The sequence below is a fragment of the Salvelinus fontinalis genome, unplaced genomic scaffold (assembly GCF_029448725.1).
Source record: "Salvelinus fontinalis isolate EN_2023a unplaced genomic scaffold, ASM2944872v1 scaffold_0357, whole genome shotgun sequence".
Lineage (NCBI taxonomy): Eukaryota > Metazoa > Chordata > Actinopteri > Salmoniformes > Salmonidae > Salvelinus > Salvelinus fontinalis.
This window is the reverse complement of record NW_026600566.1, coordinates 67,741-90,000: the sequence shown is the minus strand read 5'-3', so window position 1 is coordinate 90,000 and position 22,260 is coordinate 67,741. Positions and strand designations below refer to the sequence as shown.

The following is a 22,260-nucleotide window of genomic DNA, read 5'->3' as shown; positions in this document are numbered from 1 at the left end:
ACTGAGACTACTACACTACACAGGTAACCTACTACACTACACAGGCAAACTACTGAGACTACTACACTACACAGGTAACCTCCTGAGACTACACAGGTAACCTACTGAGACTACTACACTACACAGGTAACCTACTGAGACTACTACACTACACAGGTAACCTACTGAGACTACTACACTACACAGGTAACCTACTGAGACTACTACACTACACAGGTAACCTACTACACTACACAGGTAAACTACTGAGACTACTACACTACACAGGTAACCTACTGAGACTACACAGATAACCTACTGAGACTACTACACTACACAGGTAACCTACTGAGACTACACAGGTAAACTACTGAGACTACTACACTACACAGGTAACCTACTACACTACACAGGTAACCTACTGAGACTACTACACTACACAGGTAACCTACTGAGACTACTACACTACACAGGTAACCTACTACACTACACAGGTAACCTACTGAGACTACTACACTACACAGGTAACCTACTGAGACTACTACACTACACAGGTAAACTACTGAGACTACACAGGTAACCTACTGAGACTACTACACTACACAGGTAACATACTGAGACTACTACACTACACAGGTAACCTACTGAGACTACACTACACAGGTAACCTACTGAGACTACTACACTACACAGGTAACCTACTGAGACTACTACACTACACAGGTAACCTACTGAGACTACTACACTACACAAGTAACCTACTGAGACTACTACACTACACAGGTAACCTACTGAGACTACACAGGTAACCTACTGAGACTACTACACTACACAGATAACCTACTGAGACTACACAGGTAACCTACTGAGACTACACAGGTAAACTACTGAGACTACTACACTGCACAGGTAACCTACTGAGACTACTACACTACACAGGTAACCTACTGAGACTACTACACTACACAGGTAAACTACTGAGACTACACAGGTAACCTACTGAGACTACTACACTACACAGGTAACATACTGAGACTACTACACTACACAGGTAACCTACTGAGACTACACTACACAGGTAACCTACTGAGACTACTACACTACACAGGTAACCTACTGAGACTACTACACTACACAGGTAACCTACTGAGACTACTACACTACACAGGTAACCTACTGAGACTACACTACACAGGTAACCTACTGAGACTACTACACTACACAGGTAACCTACTGAGACTACTACACTACACAGGTAACCTACTGAGACTACTACACTACACAGGTAACCTACTGAGACTACTACACTACACAGGTAACCTACTGAGACTACACAGGTAACCTACTGAGACTACTACACTACACAGATAACCTACTGAGACTACACAGGTAACCTACTGAGACTACACAGGTAAACTACTGAGACTACTACACTACACAGGTAACCTACTGAGACTACTACACTACACAGGTAACCTACTGAGACTACTACACTACACAGGTAACCTACTGAGACTACTACACTACACAGGTAACCTACTGAGACTACTACACTACACAGGTAACCTACTGAGACTACTACACTACACAGGTAAACTACTACACTACACAGGTAAACTACTGAGACTACTACACTACACAGGTAACCTACTGAGACTACACAGGTAACCTACTGAGACTACTACACTACACAGGTAACCTACTGAGACTACTACACTACACAGGTAACCTACTGAGACTAATACACTACACAGGTAACCTACTGAGACTACTACACTACACAGGTAACCTACTGAGACTACTACACTACACAGGTAACCTACTGAGACTACACAGGTAACCAACTGAGACTACTGCACTACACAGGTAACCTACTGAGACTACTACACTACACAGGAAACCTACTGAGACTACTACACTACACAGGTAACCTACTACACTACACAGGTAAACTACTGAGACTACACAGGTAACCTACTACACTACACAGGTAACCTACTGAGACTACACAGGTAACCTACTGAGACTACTACACTACACAGGTAACCTACTGAGACTGCTACACTACACAGGTAACCTACTGAGACTACTACACTACACAGGTAACCTACTGAGACTACTACACTACACAGGTAACCTACTACACTACACAGGTAACCTACTGAGACTACTACACTACACAGGTAACCTACTGAGACTACTACACTACACAGGTAACCTACTGAGACTACTACACTACACAGGTAACCTACTACACTACACAGGCAAACTACTGAGACTACTACACTACACAGGTAACCTACTGAGACTACACAGGTAACCTACTGAGACTACTACACTACACAGGTAACCTACTGAGACTACTACACTACACAGGTAACCTACTGAGACTACTACACTACACAGGTAACCTACTGAGACTACTACACTACACAGGTAACCTACTACACTACACAGGTAAACTACTGAGACTACTACACTACACAGGTAACCTACTGAGACTACACAGATAACCTACTGAGACTACTACACTACACAGGTAACCTACTGAGACTACACAGGTAAACTACTGAGACTACTACACTACACAGGTAACCTACTACACTACACAGGTAACCTACTGAGACTACTACACTACACAGGTAACCTACTGAGACTACACAGGTAACCTACTGAGACTACTACACTACACAGATAACCTACTGAGACTAAACAGGTAACCTACTGAGACTACACAGGTAAACTACTGAGACTACTACACTACACAGGTAACCTACTGAGACTACTACACTACACAGGTAACCTACTGAGACTACTACACTACACAGGTAACCTACTGCACTACACAGGTAACCTACTGAGACTACTACACTACACAGGTAACCTACTGAGACTACTACACTACACAGGTAACCTACTACACTACACAGGTAACCTACTGAGACTACACAGGTAACCTACTACACTACACAGGTAACCTACTGAGACTACACAGGTAACCTACTGAGACTACTACACTACACAGGTAACCTACTGAGACTGCTACACTACACAGGTAACCTACTGAGACTACTACACTACACAGGTAACCTACTGAGACTACTACACTACACAGGTAACCTACTACACTACACAGGTAACCTACTGAGACTACTACACTACACAGGTAACCTACTGAGACTACTAAACTACACAGGTAACCTACTGAGACTACTACACTACACAGGTAACCTACTACACTACACAGGTAAACTACTGAGACTACTACACTACACAGGTAAACTACTGAGACTACACAGATAACCTACTGAGACTACTACACTACACAGGTAACCTACTACACTACACAGGTAACCTACTGAGACTACTACACTACACAGGTAACCTACTGAGACTACTACACTACACAGGTAACCTACTACACTACACAGGTAACCTACTGAGACTACTACACTACACAGGTAACCTACTGAGACTACTACACTACACAGGTAAACTACTGAGACTACACAGGTAACCTACTGAGACTACTACACTACACAGGTAACATACTGAGACTACTACACTACACAGGTAACCTACTGAGACTACACTACACAGGTAACCTACTGAGACTACTACACTACACAGGTAACCTACTGAGACTACTACACTACACAGGTAACCTACTGAGACTACTACACTACACAGGTAAACTACTGAGACTACACAGGTAACCTACTGAGACTACTACACTACACAGGTAACCTACTGAGACTACTACACTACACAAGTAACCTACTGAGACTACTACACTACACAGGTAACCTACTGAGACTACACAGGTAACCTACTGAGACTACTACACTACACAGATAACCTACTGAGACTACACAGGTAACCTACTGAGACTACACAGGTAAACTACTGAGACTACTACACTGCACAGGTAACCTACTGAGACTACTACACTACACAGGTAACCTACTGAGACTACTACACTACACAGGTAACCTACTGAGACTACTACACTACACAGGTAACCTACTGAGACTACTACACTACACAGGTAACCTACTGAGACTACACTACACAGGTAACCTACTGAGACTACTACACTACACAGGTAACCTACTGAGACTACTACACTACACAGGTAACCTACTGAGACTACTACACTACACAGGTAACCTACTGAGACTACTACACTACACAGGTAACCTACTGAGACTACACAGGTAACCTACTGAGACTACTACACTACACAGATAACCTACTGAGACTACACAGGTAACCTACTGAGACTACACAGGTAAACTACTGAGACTACTACACTACACAGGTAACCTACTGAGACTACTACACTACACAGGTAACCTACTGAGACTACTACACTACACAGGTAACCTACTGAGACTACTACACTACACAGGTAACCTACTGAGACTACTACACTACACAGGTAACCTACTGAGACTACTACACTACACAGGTAACCTACTACACTACACAGGTAAACTACTGAGACTACTACACTACACAGGTAACCTACTGAGACTACACAGGTAACCTACTGAGACTACTACACTACACAGGTAACCTACTGAGACTACTACACTACACAGGTAACCTACTGACACTACTACACTACACAGGTAACCTACTGAGACTACTACACTACACAGGTAACCTACTGAGACTACTACACTACACAGGTAACCTACTGAGACTACACAGGTAACCTACTGAGACTACTGCACTACACAGGTAACCTACTGAGACTACTACACTACACAGGTAACCTACTGAGACTACTACACTACACAGGTAACCTACTACACTACACAGGTAAACTACTGAGACTACACAGGTAACCTACTACACTACACAGGTAACCTACTGAGACTACACAGGTAACCTACTGAGACTACTACACTACACAGGTAACCTACTGAGACTGCTACACTACACAGGTAACCTACTGAGACTACTACACTACACAGGTAACCTACTGAGACTACTACACTACACAGGTAACCTACTACACTACACAGGTAACCTACTGAGACTACTACACTACACAGGTAACCTACTGAGACTACTACACTACACAGGTAACCTACTGAGACTACTACACTACACAGGTAACCTACTACACTACACAGGCAAACTACTGAGACTACTACACTACACAGGTAACCTACTGAGACTACACAGGTAACCTACTGAGACTACTACACTACACAGGTAACCTACTGAGACTACTACACTACACAGGTAACCTACTGAGACTACTACACTACACAGGTAACCTACTGAGACTACTACACTACACAGGTAACCTACTGAGACTACTACACTACACAAGTAACCTACTGAGACTACTACACTACACAGGTAACCTACTGAGACTACACAGGTAACCTACTGAGACTACTACACTACACAGATAACCTACTGAGACTACACAGGTAACCTACTGAGACTACACAGGTAAACTACTGAGACTACTACACTGCACAGGTAACCTACTGAGACTACTACACTACACAGGTAACCTACTGAGACTACTACACTACACAGGTAAACTACTGAGACTACACAGGTAACCTACTGAGACTACTACACTACACAGGTAACATACTGAGACTACTACACTACACAGGTAACCTACTGAGACTACACTACACAGGTAACCTACTGAGACTACTACACTACACAGGTAACCTACTGAGACTACTACACTACACAGGTAACCTACTGAGACTACTACACTACACAGGTAACCTACTGAGACTACACTACACAGGTAACCTACTGAGACTACTACACTACACAGGTAACCTACTGAGACTACTACACTACACAGGTAACCTACTGAGACTACTACACTACACAGGTAACCTACTGAGACTACTACACTACACAGGTAACCTACTGAGACTACACAGGTAACCTACTGAGACTACTACACTACACAGATAACCTACTGAGACTACACAGGTAACCTACTGAGACTACACAGGTAAACTACTGAGACTACTACACTACACAGGTAACCTACTGAGACTACTACACTACACAGGTAACCTACTGAGACTACTACACTACACAGGTAACCTACTGAGACTACTACACTACACAGGTAACCTACTGAGACTACTACACTACACAGGTAACCTACTGAGACTACTACACTACACAGGTAAACTACTACACTACACAGGTAAACTACTGAGACTACTACACTACACAGGTAACCTACTGAGACTACACAGGTAACCTACTGAGACTACTACACTACACAGGTAACCTACTGAGACTACTACACTACACAGGTAACCTACTGAGACTAATACACTACACAGGTAACCTACTGAGACTACTACACTACACAGGTAACCTACTGAGACTACTACACTACACAGGTAACCTACTGAGACTACACAGGTAACCAACTGAGACTACTGCACTACACAGGTAACCTACTGAGACTACTACACTACACAGGAAACCTACTGAGACTACTACACTACACAGGTAACCTACTACACTACACAGGTAAACTACTGAGACTACACAGGTAACCTACTACACTACACAGGTAACCTACTGAGACTACACAGGTAACCTACTGAGACTACTACACTACACAGGTAACCTACTGAGACTGCTACACTACACAGGTAACCTACTGAGACTACTACACTACACAGGTAACCTACTGAGACTACTACACTACACAGGTAACCTACTACACTACACAGGTAACCTACTGAGACTACTACACTACACAGGTAACCTACTGAGACTACTACACTACACAGGTAACCTACTGAGACTACTACACTACACAGGTAACCTACTACACTACACAGGCAAACTACTGAGACTACTACACTACACAGGTAACCTACTGAGACTACACAGGTAACCTACTGAGACTACTACACTACACAGGTAACCTACTGAGACTACTACACTACACAGGTAACCTACTGAGACTACTACACTACACAGGTAACCTACTGAGACTACTACACTACACAGGTAACCTACTACACTACACAGGTAAACTACTGAGACTACTACACTACACAGGTAACCTACTGAGACTACACAGATAACCTACTGAGACTACTACACTACACAGGTAACCTACTGAGACTACACAGGTAAACTACTGAGACTACTACACTACACAGGTAACCTACTACACTACACAGGTAACCTACTGAGACTACTACACTACACAGGTAACCTACTGAGACTACACAGGTAACCTACTGAGACTACTACACTACACAGATAACCTACTGAGACTAAACAGGTAACCTACTGAGACTACACAGGTAAACTACTGAGACTACTACACTACACAGGTAACCTACTGAGACTACTACACTACACAGGTAACCTACTGAGACTACTACACTACACAGGTAACCTACTGCACTACACAGGTAACCTACTGAGACTACTACACTACACAGGTAACCTACTGAGACTACTACACTACACAGGTAACCTACTACACTACACAGGTAACCTACTGAGACTACACAGGTAACCTACTACACTACACAGGTAACCTACTGAGACTACACAGGTAACCTACTGAGACTACTACACTACACAGGTAACCTACTGAGACTGCTACACTACACAGGTAACCTACTGAGACTACTACACTACACAGGTAACCTACTGAGACTACTACACTACACAGGTAACCTACTACACTACACAGGTAACCTACTGAGACTACTACACTACACAGGTAACCTACTGAGACTACTAAACTACACAGGTAACCTACTGAGACTACTACACTACACAGGTAACCTACTACACTACACAGGTAAACTACTGAGACTACTACACTACACAGGTAAACTACTGAGACTACACAGATAACCTACTGAGACTACTACACTACACAGGTAACCTACTACACTACACAGGTAACCTACTGAGACTACTACACTACACAGGTAACCTACTGAGACTACTACACTACACAGGTAACCTACTACACTACACAGGTAACCTACTGAGACTACTACACTACACAGGTAACCTACTGAGACTACTACACTACACAGGTAAACTACTGAGACTACACAGGTAACCTACTGAGACTACTACACTACACAGGTAACATACTGAGACTACTACACTACACAGGTAACCTACTGAGACTACACTACACAGGTAACCTACTGAGACTACTACACTACACAGGTAACCTACTGAGACTACTACACTACACAGGTAACCTACTGAGACTACTACACTACACAGGTAAACTACTGAGACTACACAGGTAACCTACTGAGACTACTACACTACACAGGTAACCTACTGAGACTACTACACTACACAAGTAACCTACTGAGACTACTACACTACACAGGTAACCTACTGAGACTACACAGGTAACCTACTGAGACTACTACACTACACAGATAACCTACTGAGACTACACAGGTAACCTACTGAGACTACACAGGTAAACTACTGAGACTACTACACTGCACAGGTAACCTACTGAGACTACTACACTACACAGGTAACCTACTGAGACTACTACACTACACAGGTAACCTACTGAGACTACTACACTACACAGGTAACCTACTGAGACTACTACACTACACAGGTAACCTACTGAGACTACACTACACAGGTAACCTACTGAGACTACTACACTACACAGGTAACCTACTGAGACTACTACACTACACAGGTAACCTACTGAGACTACTACACTACACAGGTAACCTACTGAGACTACTACACTACACAGGTAACCTACTGAGACTACACAGGTAACCTACTGAGACTACTACACTACACAGATAACCTACTGAGACTACACAGGTAACCTACTGAGACTACACAGGTAACCTACTGAGACTACTACACTACACAGGTAACCTACTGACACTACTACACTACACAGGTAACCTACTGAGACTACTACACTACACAGGTAACCTACTGAGACTACTACACTACACAGGTAACCTACTGAGACTACACAGGTAACCTACTGAGACTACTGCACTACACAGGTAACCTACTGAGACTACTACACTACACAGGTAACCTACTGAGACTACTACACTACACAGGTAACCTACTACACTACACAGGTAAACTACTGAGACTACACAGGTAACCTACTACACTACACAGGTAACCTACTGAGACTACACAGGTAACCTACTGAGACTACTACACTACACAGGTAACCTACTGAGACTGCTACACTACACAGGTAACCTACTGAGACTACTACACTACACAGGTAACCTACTGAGACTACTACACTACACAGGTAACCTACTACACTACACAGGTAACCTACTGAGACTACTACACTACACAGGTAACCTACTGAGACTACTACACTACACAGGTAACCTACTGAGACTACTACACTACACAGGTAACCTACTACACTACACAGGCAAACTACTGAGACTACTACACTACACAGGTAACCTACTGAGACTACACAGGTAACCTACTGAGACTACTACACTACACAGGTAACCTACTGAGACTACTACACTACACAGGTAACCTACTGAGACTACTACACTACACAGGTAACCTACTGAGACTACTACACTACACAGGTAACCTACTACACTACACAGGTAAACTACTGAGACTACTACACTACACAGGTAACCTACTGAGACTACACAGATAACCTACTGAGACTACTACACTACACAGGTAACCTACTGAGACTACACAGGTAAACTACTGAGACTACTACACTACACAGGTAACCTACTACACTACACAGGTAACCTACTGAGACTACTACACTACACAGGTAACCTACTGAGACTACTACACTACACAGGTAACCTACTACACTACACAGGTAACCTACTGAGACTACTACACTACACAGGTAACCTACTGAGACTACTACACTACACAGGTAAACTACTGAGACTACACAGGTAACCTACTGAGACTACTACACTACACAGGTAACATACTGAGACTACTACACTACACAGGTAACCTACTGAGACTACACTACACAGGTAAACTACTGAGACTACTACACTACACAGGTAACCTACTGAGACTACTACACTACACAGGTAACCTACTGAGACTACTACACTACACAAGTAACCTACTGAGACTACTACACTACACAGGTAACCTACTGAGACTACACAGGTAACCTACTGAGACTACTACACTACACAGGTAACCTACTGAGACTACTACACTACACAGGTAACCTACTGAGACTACTACACTACACAGGTAACCTACTGAGACTACTACACTACACAGGTAACCTACTGAGACTACTACACTACACAGGTAACCTACTGAGACTACTACACTACACAGGTAACCTACTACACTACACAGGTAAACTACTGAGACTACTACACTACACAGGTAACCTACTGAGACTACACAGGTAACCTACTGAGACTACTACACTACACAGGTAACCTACTGAGACTACTACACTACACAGGTAACCTACTGAGACTACTACACTACACAGGTAACCTACTGAGACTACTACACTACACAGGTAACCTACTGAGACTACTACACTACACAGGTAACCTACTGAGACTACACAGGTAACCTACTGAGACTACTGCACTACACAGGTAACCTACTGAGACTACTACACTACACAGGTAACCTACTGAGACTACTACACTACACAGGTAACCTACTACACTACACAGGTAAACTACTGAGACTACACAGGTAACCTACTACACTACACAGGTAACCTACTGAGACTACACAGGTAACCTACTGAGACTACTACACTACACAGGTAACCTACTGAGACTGCTACACTACACAGGTAACCTACTGAGACTACTACACTACAAAGGTAACCTACTGAGACTACTACACTACACAGGTAACCTACTACACTACACAGGTAACCTACTGAGACTACTACACTACACAGGTAACCTACTGAGACTACTACACTACACAGGTAACCTACTGAGACTACTACACTACACAGGTAACCTACTACACTACACAGGCAAACTACTGAGACTACTACACTACACAGGTAACCTACTGAGACTACACAGGTAACCTACTGAGACTACTACACTACACAGGTAACCTACTGAGACTACTACACTACACAGGTAACCTACTGAGACTACTACACTACACAGGTAACCTACTGAGACTACTACACTACACAGGTAACCTACTACACTACACAGGTAAACTACTGAGACTACTACACTACACAGGTAACCTACTGAGACTACACAGATAACCTACTGAGACTACTACACTACACAGGTAACCTCCTGAGACTACACAGGTAAACTACTGAGACTACTACACTACACAGGTAACCTACTACACTACACAGGTAACCTACTGAGACTACTACACTACACAGGTAACCTACTGAGACTACTACACTACACAGGTAACCTACTACACTACACAGGTAACCTACTGAGACTACTACACTACACAGGTAACCTACTGAGACTACTACACTACACAGGTAAACTACTGAGACTACACAGGTAACCTACTGAGACTACTACACTACACAGGTAACATACTGAGACTACTACACTACACAGGTAACCTACTGAGACTACACTACACAGGTAACCTACTGAGACTACTACACTACACAGGTAACCTACTGAGACTACTACACTACACAGGTAACCTACTGAGACTACTACACTACACAAGTAACCTACTGAGACTACTACACTACACAGGTAACCTACTGAGACTACACAGGTAACCTACTGAGACTACTACACTACACAGATAACCTACTGAGACTACACAGGTAACCTACTGAGACTACACAGGTAAACTACTGAGACTACTACACTACACAGGTAACCTACTGAGACTACTACACTACACAGGTAACCTACTGAGACTACTACACTACACAGGTAACCTACTGAGACTACTACACTACACAGGTAACCTACTGAGACTACTACACTACACAGGTAACCTACTGAGACTACTACACTACACAGGTAACCTACTGAGACTACTACACTACACAGGTAACCTACTGAGACTACTACACTACACAGGTAACCTACTGAGACTACTACACTACACAGGTAACCTACTGAGACTACACAGGTAACCTACTGAGACTACTACACTACACAGATAACCTACTGAGACTACACAGGTAACCTACTGAGACTACACAGGTAAACTACTGAGACTACTACACTACACAGGTAACCTACTGAGACTACTACACTACACAGGTAACCTACTGAGACTACTACACTACACAGGTAACCTACTGAGACTACTACACTACACAGGTAACCTACTGAGACTACTACACTACACAGGTAACCTACTGAGACTACTACACTACACAGGTAACCTACTACACTACACAGGTAAACTACTGAGACTACTACACTACACAGGTAACCTACTGAGACTACACAGGTAACCTACTGAGACTACTACACTACACAGGTAACCTACTGAGACTACTACACTACACAGGTAACCTACTGAGACTACTACACTACACAGGTAACCTACTGAGACTACTACACTACACAGGTAACCTACTACACTACACAGGTAAACTACTGAGACTACTACACTACACAGGTAACCTACTGAGACTACTACACTACACAGGTAACCTACTGAGACTACTACACTACACAGGTAACCTACTGAGACTACACAGGTAACCTACTGAGAACACTACACAGGTAAACTACTCCGTTGGTGAAGCTAGTGTCTGTCTGTGTTACCTCCGGGTACGCTGTACCAGACCCCTCTGTAGGTGAAGCTAGTGTCTGTCTGTGTTACCTCCGGGTACGCTGTACCAGACCCCTCTGTAGGTGAAGCTAGTGTCTGTGTGTTACCTCTGGGTACGCTGTACCAGACCCCTCTGTAGGTGAAGCCAGTGTCTGTGTGTGTGTTACCTCCGGGTACGCTGTACCAGACCCCTCTGTAGGTGAAGCTAGTGTCTGTGTGTTATCTCTGGGTACGCTGTACCAGACCCCTCTGTAGGTGAAGCTAGTGTCTGTGTGTTACCTCTGGGTACGCTGTACCAGACCCCTCTGTAGGTGAAGCTAGTGTCTGTGTGTTACCTCTGGGTACGCTGTACCAGACCCCTCTGTAGGTGAAGCTAGTGTCTGTCTGTGTGTTACCTCTGTGTACGCTGTACCAGGCCCCTCTGTAGGTGAAGCTAGTGTCTCTCTGTGTGTTACCTCCTGTACCAGACCCCTCTGTAGGTGAAGCTAGTGTCTCTCTGTGTGTTACCTCCTGTACCAGACCCCTCTGTAGGTGAAGCTAGTGTCTGTCTGTGTTACCTCCGGGTACGCTGTACCAGACCCCTCTGTAGGTGAAGCTAGTGTCTGTGTGTTACCTCCGGGTACGCTGTACCAGACCCCTCTGTAGGTGAAGCTAGTGTCTGTCTGTGTTACCTCTGGGTACGCTGTACCAGACCCCTCTGTAGGTGAAGCTAGTGTCTGTGTGTTACCTCTGGGTACGCTGTACCAGACCCCTCTGTAGGTGAAGCTAGTGTCTGTGTGTGTGTTACCTCCGGGTACGCTGTACCAGACCCCTCTGTAGGTGAAGCTAGTGTCTGTGTGTTACCTCTGGGTACGCTGTACCAGACCCCTCTGTAGGTGAAGCTAGTGTCTGTGTGTTACCTCTGGGTACGCTGTACCAGACCCCTCTGTAGGTGAAGCTAGTGTCTGTCTGTGTGTTACCTCTGGGTACGCTGTACCAGACCCCTCTGTAGGTGAAGCTAGTGTCTGTCTGTGTGTTACCTCTGTGTACGCTGTACCAGGCCCCTCTGTAGGTGAAGCTAGTGTCTCTCTGTGTGTTACCTCCTGTACCAGACCCCTCTGTAGGTGAAGCTAGTGTCTCTCTGTGTGTTACCTCCTGTACCAGACCCCTCTGTAGGTGAAGCTAGTGTCTGTCTGTGTTACCTCCGGGTACGCTGTACCAGACCCCTCTGTAGGTGAAGCTAGTGTCTGTGTGTTACCTCCGGGTACGCTGTACCAGACCCCTCTGTAGGTGAAGCTAGTGTCTCTCTTTGTTACCTCCGGGTACGCTGTACCAGACCCCTCTGTAGGTGAAGCTAGTGTCTGTCTGTGTTACCTCCGGGTACGCTGTACCAGACCCCTCTGTAGGTGAAGCTAGTGTCTGTCTGTGTTACCTCCGGGTACGCTGTACCAGACCCCTCTGTAGGTGAAGCTAGTGTCTCTCTGTGTGTTACCTCTGGGTACGCTGTACCAGGTCCCTCTGTAGGTGAAGCTAGTGTCTGTGTGTGTGTTACCTCCGGGTACGCTGTACCAGGCCCCTCTGTAGGTGAAGCTAGTGTCTGTCTGTGTTACCTCCTGTACCAGACCCCTCCGTTGGTGAAGCTAGTGTCTGTGTGTGTTACCTCCGGGTACGCTGTACCAGACCCCTCTGTAGGTGAAGCTAGTGTCTGTCTGTGTGTTACCTCTGGGTACGCTGTACCAGACCCCTCTGTAGGTGAAGCTAGTGTCTCTCTGTGTGTTACCTCTGGGTACGCTGTACCAGGCCCCTCTGTAGGTGAAGCTAGTGTCTGTGTGTTACCTCCGGGTACGCTGTACCAGACCCCTCTGTAGGTGAAGCTAGTGTCTGTGTGTTACCTCCGGGTACGCTGTACCAGACCCCTCTGTAGGTGAAGCTAGTGTCTGTCTGTGTTACCTCCGGGTACGCTGTACCAGGCCCCTCCGTTGGTGAAGCTAGTGTCTGACTGTTACCTCCGGGTACGCTGTACCAGGCCCCTCCGTTGGTGATGCCGTCGGTGAAGCTGGTGTCATCGTCGTTCTTTCTGCACGGAGCCCTCTTGGGGTCTGACATCACTGGATTAAACTGGGAGTAGGACTTCGCCAGAGACTTGAAGGTGATATCATCAGGACTGGCACTGTACTCATGGGTCGAACCTGGAGGGAGGGAGAGGGGGGAGGGAGGGAGGGAGGGAGGGGGGGGTTGGGAGGGAGGGAGGGAGTGAGTGAGTGAGTGAGTGAGTGAGTGAGTGAGTGAGTGAGGGAGGGAGGGAGGGAGGGAGGGAGGGGGAGGGAGGGAGGAGGAGGGAGGGAGGGAGGGAGAGAGAGAGAGAGAGAGAGAGAGAGAGAGAGAGAGAGAGAGAGAGAGAGAGAGAGAGAGAGAGAGAGAGAGAGAGAGAGAGAGAGAGAGAGAGGGAGGGAGGGAGGGAGAGAGGGAGGGAGGGAGGGAGGGAGAGGGAGGAGGGAGGGAGGGAGGGAGGGAGGGAGAGAGGGGGAGGGAGGGAGGGAGAGGAGGGAGAGGGAGGAGGGAGGGAGGGAGGGAGGGAGGGAGGGAGAGGGGGAGGGAGAGGGAGGAGGGAGGGAGGGAGGGAGGAAGGAAGGGAGGGAGGGAGAGGGAGGAGGGAGGGAGGGAGGGAGGAGGGAGGGAGGGAGGGAGGGAGGGAGGGAGGGAGAGGGAGGGAGGGAGGGAGGGAGGGAGGGAGGGAGGAGGGAGGGAGGGGGGGAGGGAGGGAGGGAGGGAGGGAGGGAGGGAGGGAGGGAGGGAGGGGGGGGGAGGGAGGGAGGGAGAGGGAGGAGGGAGGGAGGGAGGGAGGGAGGGAGGGAGGGAGGGAGGGAGGGAGGGAGGGAGGGAGGGAGGGTGGATGGATGGATGGATGGAGAAGAGAGAGGATGGGAGGGGGAGAGAGATAATTTATTTGTACTTCAAGTGGCAAAATGTCACTTTTTGGGCGACATGACCAAATTCACATAGAAATATGAGTTATAGATCTGTAATTCTCATTGAAAGAAAGTCTAAGAAGAGGTAGATCTGTTCTATGTGTGTTATTTCTATGCTTCCCACTCTTAAGTTTAATATTTGTGTCTTTTACTCTGCTTCATGTCTGGTTCCCATGATGCTCTACACTATATCCCATGATGCTCTACACTATATCCCATGATGCTCTACACTATATCCCATGATGCTCTACACTATATCCCATGATGCTCTACACTATATCCCATGATGCTCTACACTATATCCCATGATGCTCTACACTATATCCCATGATGCTCTACACTATATCCCATGATGCTCTACACTATACACCATGATGCTCTACACTATATCCCATGATGCTCTACACTATATCCCATGATGCTCTACACTATATCCCATGATGCTCTACACTATATTCCATGATGCTCTACACTATATCCCATGATGCTCTACACTATATCCCATGATGCTCTACACTATATCCCATGATGCTCTACACTATATCCCATGATGCTCTACACTATACACCATGATGCTCTACACTATATCCCATGATGCTCTACACTATACACCATGATGCTCTACACTATATCCCATGATGCTCTACACTATATCCCATGATGCTCTACACTATACACCATGATGCTCTACACTATATCCCATGATGCTCTACACTATACACCATGATGCTCTACACTATATCCCATGATGCTCTACACTATATCCCATGATGCTCTACACTATACACCATGATGCTCTACACTATACACCATGATGCTCTACACTATACCGTAGGAGATGTCTGGTTCACATCATGATCCCATGATGCTCTACACTATATCCCATGATGCTCTACACTATACACCATGATGCTCTACACTATATCCCATGATGCTCTACACTATATCCCATGATGCTCTACACTATATCCCATGATGCTCTACACTATATCCCATGATGCTCTACACTATACACCATGATGCTCTACACTATATCCCATGATGCTCTACACTATACCGTAGGAGATGTCTGGTTCACATCATGATCCCATGATGCTCTACACTATATCCTGCGTGTGTGTATTTGTGTGTAGCGTGGTGTGTGTGTGTGTGTGTTTACCGCTGCGTGTGTGTATTTGTGTGTAGCGTGGTGTGTGTGTGTGTGTGTTTACCGCTGCGTGTGTGTGTTTGTGTGTAGCGTGGTGTGTGTGTGTGTGTGTTTACCGCTGCGTGTGTGTATTTGTGTGTAGCGTGGTGTGTGTGTGTGTGTGTGTGTGTTTACTGCTGTGTGTGTGTTTGTGTGTAGCGTGGTGTGTGTGTGTGTGTGTGTGTGTTTACTGCTGTGTGTGTGTTTGTGTGTAGCGTGGTGTGTGTGTTTACCGCTGCGTGTGTGTATTTGTGTGTAGCGTGGTGTGTGTGTGTGTGTGTGTTTACCGCTGTGTGTGTGTATTTGTGTGTAGCGTGGTGTGTGTGTGTGTGTGTGTAGCGTGGTGTGTGTGTGTGTGTGTGTTTACCGCTGCGTGTGTGTTTGTGTGTAGCGTGGTGTGTGTGTGTTTGTGTGTAGCGTGGTGTGTGTGTGTGTGTGTAGCGTGGTGTGTGTGTTTGTGTGTAGCGTGGTGTGTGTGTGTGTGTGTAGCGTGGTGTGTGTGTGTGTGTGTGTGTGTATTTGTGTGTAGCGTGGTGTGTGTGTGTGTGTGTGTTTACCGCTGCGTGTGTGTGTGTGTGTGTAGCGTGGTGTGTGTGTGTGTGTGTTTACTGCTGCGTGTGTGTATTTGTGTGTAGCGTGGTGTGTGTGTGTGTGTGTAGCGTGGTGTGTGTGTGTGTGTGTGTGTATTTGTGTGTAGCGTGGTGTGTGTGTGTGTGTGTAGCGTGGTGTGTGTGTGTGTGTGTGTGTATTTGTGTGTAGCGTGGTGCCTTGTGTGTGTCTTTACCGCTGCGTGTGTGTGTTTGTGTGTAGCGTGGTGTGTGTGTGTGTGTGTAGCGTGGTGTGTGTGTGTGTGTGTTTACCGCTGCGTGTGTGTTTGTGTGTAGCGTGGTGTGTGTGTGTTTACTGCTGCGTGTGTGTGTTTGTGTGTAGCGTGGTGTGTGTGTGTGTGTGTAGCGTGGTGTGTGTGTGTGTGTGTTTACTGCTGTGTGTGTGTTTGTGTGTAGCGTGGTGTGTGTGTGTTTACTGCTGCGTGTGTGTGTTTGTGTGTAGCGTGGTGTGTGTGTGTGTGTGTAGCGTGGTGTGTGTGTGTGTGTGTTTACTGCTGTGTGTGTGTTTGTGTGTAGCGTGGTGTGTGTGTATTTGTGTGTAGCGTGGTGTGTGTGTGTGTGTCTTTACCGCTGTGTGTGTGTTTGTGTGTAGCGTGGTGTGTGTGTGTGTGTGTGTTTACTGCTGTGTGTGTGTTTGTGTGTAGCGTAGTGTGTGTGTGTTTGTGTGTAGCGTGGTGTGTGTGTGTTTACTGCTGCGTGTGTGTGTTTGTGTGTAGCGTGGTGTGTGTGTGTGTGTGTGTAGCGTGGTGTGTGTGTGTGTGTGTGTGTGTATTTGTGTGTAGCGTGGTGTGTGTGTTTGTGTGTAGCGTGGTGTGTGTGTGTGTGTTTACCGCTGCGTGTGTGTGTTTGTGTGTAGCGTGGTGTGTGTGTGTGTGTGTGTAGCGTGGTGTGTGTGTGTTTGTGTGTAGCGTGGTGTGTGTGTGTGTGTAGCGTGGTGTGTGTGTGTGTGTGTAGCGTGGTGTGTGTATTTGTGTGTAGCGTGGTGTGTGTGTGTGTGTGTAGCGTGGTGTGTGTGTGTGTGTGTAGCGTGGTGTGTGTGTGTGTGTGTAGCGTGGTGTGTGTGTGTGTGTGTAGCGTGGTGTGTGTGTGTTTACCGCTGCGTGTGTGTGTTTGTGTGTAGCGTGGTGTGTGTGTGTGTGTGTGTTTACTGCTGTGTGTGTGTTTGTGTGTAGCGTGGTGTGTGTGTGTTTGTGTGTTTACTGCTGTGTGTGTGTTTGTGTGTAGCGTGGTGTGTGTGTGTTTGTGTGTTTACTGCTGTGTGTGTGTTTGTGTGTAGCGTGGTGTGTGTGTGTGTGTGTGTGTGTTTACTGCTGTGTGTGTGTTTGTGTGTAGCGTGGTGTGTGTGTGTGTGTTTACTGCTGTGTGTGTGTTTGTGTGTAGCGTGGTGTGTGTGTGTTTGTGTGTAGCGTGGTGTGTGTGTGTGTGTGTGTTTACCGCTGCGTGTGTGTTTGTGTGTAGCGTGGTGTGTGTGTGTGTGTGTAGCGTGGTGTGTGTGTGTGTGTGTGTGTGTGTATTTGTGTGTAGCGTGGTGTGTGTGTGTGTGTGTAGCGTGGTGTGTGTGTGTGTGTGTGTTTACCGCTGCGTGTGTGTGTGTGTGTGTAGCGTGGTGTGTGTGTGTGTGTGTGTTTACCGCTGTGTGTGTGTATTTGTGTGTAGCGTGGTGTGTGTGTGTGTGTGTGTTTACCGCTGTGTGTGTGTATTTGTGTGTAGCGTGGTGTGTGTGTGTGTGTGTAGCGTGGTGTGTGTGTGTGTGTGTGTTTACCGCTGCGTGTGTGTTTGTGTGTAGCGTGGTGTGTGTGTGTGTGTGTAGCGTGGTGTGTGTGTGTGTGTGTGTGTGTATTTGTGTGTAGCGTGGTGTGTGTGTGTGTGTGTAGCGTGGTGTGTGTGTGTGTGTGTGTTTACCGCTGCGTGTGTGTGTGTGTGTGTAGCGTGGTGTGTGTGTGTGTGTGTAGCGTGGTGTGTGTGTGTGTGTGTATTTATGTGTAGCGTGGTGTGTGTGTGTGTGTGTAGCGTGGTGTGTGTGTGTGTGTGTGTGTATTTGTGTGTAGCGTGGTGCCTTGTGTGTGTCTTTACCGCTGCGTGTGTGTGTTTGTGTGTAGCGTGGTGTGTGTGTGTGTGTGTGTTTACTGCTGCGTGTGTGTATTTGTGTGTAGCGTGGTGTGTGTGTGTGTGTGTAGCGTGGTGTGTGTGTGTGTGTGTGTGTATTTGTGTGTAGCGTGGTGTGTGTGTGTGTGTGTAGCGTGGTGTGTGTGTGTGTGTGTGTGTATTTGTGTGTAGCGTGGTGCCTTGTGTGTGTCTTTACCGCTGCGTGTGTGTGTTTGTGTGTAGCGTGGTGTGTGTGTGTGTGTGTAGCGTGGTGTGTGTGTGTGTGTGTTTACTGCTGTGTGTGTGTTTGTGTGTAGCGTGGTGTGTGTGTGTTTACTGCTGCGTGTGTGTGTTTGTGTGTAGCGTGGTGTGTGTGTATTTGTGTGTAGCGTGGTGTGTGTGTGTGTGTCTTTACCGCTGTGTGTGTGTTTGTGTGTAGCGTGGTGTGTGTGTGTGTGTGTTTACTGCTGTGTGTGTGTTTGTGTGTAGCGTGGTGTGTGTGTGTTTACTGCTGCGTGTGTGTGTTTGTGTGTAGCGTGGTGTGTGTGTGTGTGTGTGTAGCGTGGTGTGTGTGTGTGTGTGTGTGTGTATTTGTGTGTAGCGTGGTGTGTGTGTTTGTGTGTAGCGTGGTGTGTGTGTGTGTGTAGCGTGGTGTGTGTGTGTGTGTTTACCGCTGCGTGTGTGTGTTTGTGTGTAGCGTGGTGTGTGTGTGTTTACTGCTGCTGTGTGTGTGTATTTGTGTGTAGCGTGGTGTGTGTGTTTGTGTGTAGCGTGGTGTGTGTGTGTTTACTGCTGCTGTGTGTGTGTATTTGTGTGTAGCGTGGTGTGTGTGTGTTTACTGCTGCTGTGTGTGTGTTTGTGTGTAGCGTGGTGTGTGTGTGTGTGTGTGTAGCGTGGTGTGTGTGTGTTTGTGTGTAGCGTGGTGTGTGTGTGTGTGTGTAGCGTGGTGTGTGTGTGTGTGTGTAGCGTGGTGTGTGTATTTGTGTGTAGCGTGGTGTGTGTGTTTGTGTGTAGCGTGGTGTGTGTGTTTGTGTGTAGCGTGGTGTGTGTGTGTGTGTAGCGTGGTGTGTGTGTGTGTGTTTACCGCTGCGTGTGTGTGTTTGTGTGTAGCGTGGTGTGTGTGTGTTTACTGCTGCTGTGTGTGTGTTTGTGTGTAGCGTGGTGTGTGTGTGTGTGTGTGTAGCGTGGTGTGTGTGTGTTTGTGTGTAGCGTGGTGTGTGTGTGTGTGTGTAGCGTGGTGTGTGTGTGTGTGTGTAGCGTGGTGTGTGTATTTGTGTGTAGCGTGGTGTGTGTGTGTGTGTGTAGCGTGGTGTGTGTATTTGTGTGTAGCGTGGTGTGTGTGTGTGTGTGTAGCGTGGTGTGTGTATTTGTGTGTAGCGTGGTGTGTGTATTTGTGTGTAGCGTGGTGTGTGTGTGTGTGTGTAGCGTGGTGTGTGTGTGTGTGTGTAGCGTGGTGTGTGTGTGTGTGTGTGTAGCGTGGTGTGTGTGTGTGTGTAGCGTGGTGTGTGTGTGTGTGTGTGTAGCGTGGTGTGTGTGTGTGTGTTTACCGCTGCGTGTCTCGTCGTAGGGGTAGTTGGCCACCACATCTCCTCCGTGCAGATTAGCTGAGAGGACGAACGGAATCTCCATTATCCACCGGATCACTGCCTTGGTCTCTGGAGCTAACTGGAGACAACACAGACAGACAGACAGGATCACTGCCTTGGTCTCTGGAGCTAACTGGAGACAACACAGACAGACAGGATCACTGCCTTGGTCTCTGGAGCTAACTGGAGACAACACAGACAGACAGGATCACTGCCTTGGTCTCTGGAGCTAACTGGAGACAACACAGACAGACAGACAGGATCACTGCCTTGGTCTCTGGAGCTAACTGGAGACAACACAGACAGACAGGATCACTGCCTTGGTCTCTGGAGCTAACTGGAGACAACACAGACAGACAGGATCACTGCCTTGGTCTCTGGAGCCAGCTAGAGACAACACAGACAGACAGGATCACTGCCTTGGTCTCTGGAGCTAACTGGAGACAACACAGACAGACAGGATCACTGCCTTGGTCTCTGGAGCTAACTAGAGACAACACAGACAGACAGACAGGATCACTGCCTTGGTCTCTGGAGCTAACTGGAGACAACACAGACAGACAGGATCACTGCCTTGGTCTCTGGAGCTAACTGGAGACAACACAGACAGACAGGATCACTGCCTTGGTCTCTGGAGCTAACTGGAGACAACACAGACAGACAGGATCACTGCCTTGGTCTCTGGAGCCAGCTGGACACAACACAGACAGACAGGATCACTGCCTTGGTCTCTGGAGCCAGCTAGAGACAACACAGACAGACAGGATCACTGCCTTGGTCTCTGGAGCTAACTGGAGACAACACAGACAGACAGGATCACTGCCTTGGTCTCTGGAGCTAACTGGAGACAACACAGACACACAGACAGGATCACTGCCTTGGTCTCTGGAGCTAACTGGAGACAACACAGACAGACAGGATCACTGCCTTGGTCTCTGGAGCTAACTGGAGACAACACAGACAGACAGGATCACTGCCTTGGTCTCTGGAGCTAACTGGAGGCAACACAGACAGACAGGATCACTGCCTTGGTCTCTGGAGCTAACTGGAGACAACACAGA

The 22,260-nt window shown here is 46.8% G+C and overlaps 1 protein-coding gene across 1 annotated transcript in view; it reads right to left on the bottom strand.

Annotated features, from left to right (window-relative positions):
• Positions 1–22,260, bottom strand: part of LOC129845745 (carboxypeptidase E) — a 53,408-nt gene that overhangs the window by 10,991 nt on the left and 20,157 nt on the right. The window contains exons 5-6 of the mRNA XM_055913643.1: positions 21,161–21,278; positions 14,772–14,954 (exon numbers count right to left, since the gene is read on the bottom strand). Of these exons, the coding sequence (XP_055769618.1) occupies positions 14,772–14,954; positions 21,161–21,278 (301 nt within the window). The remainder of the gene's footprint in view (positions 1–14,771; positions 14,955–21,160; positions 21,279–22,260) is intronic.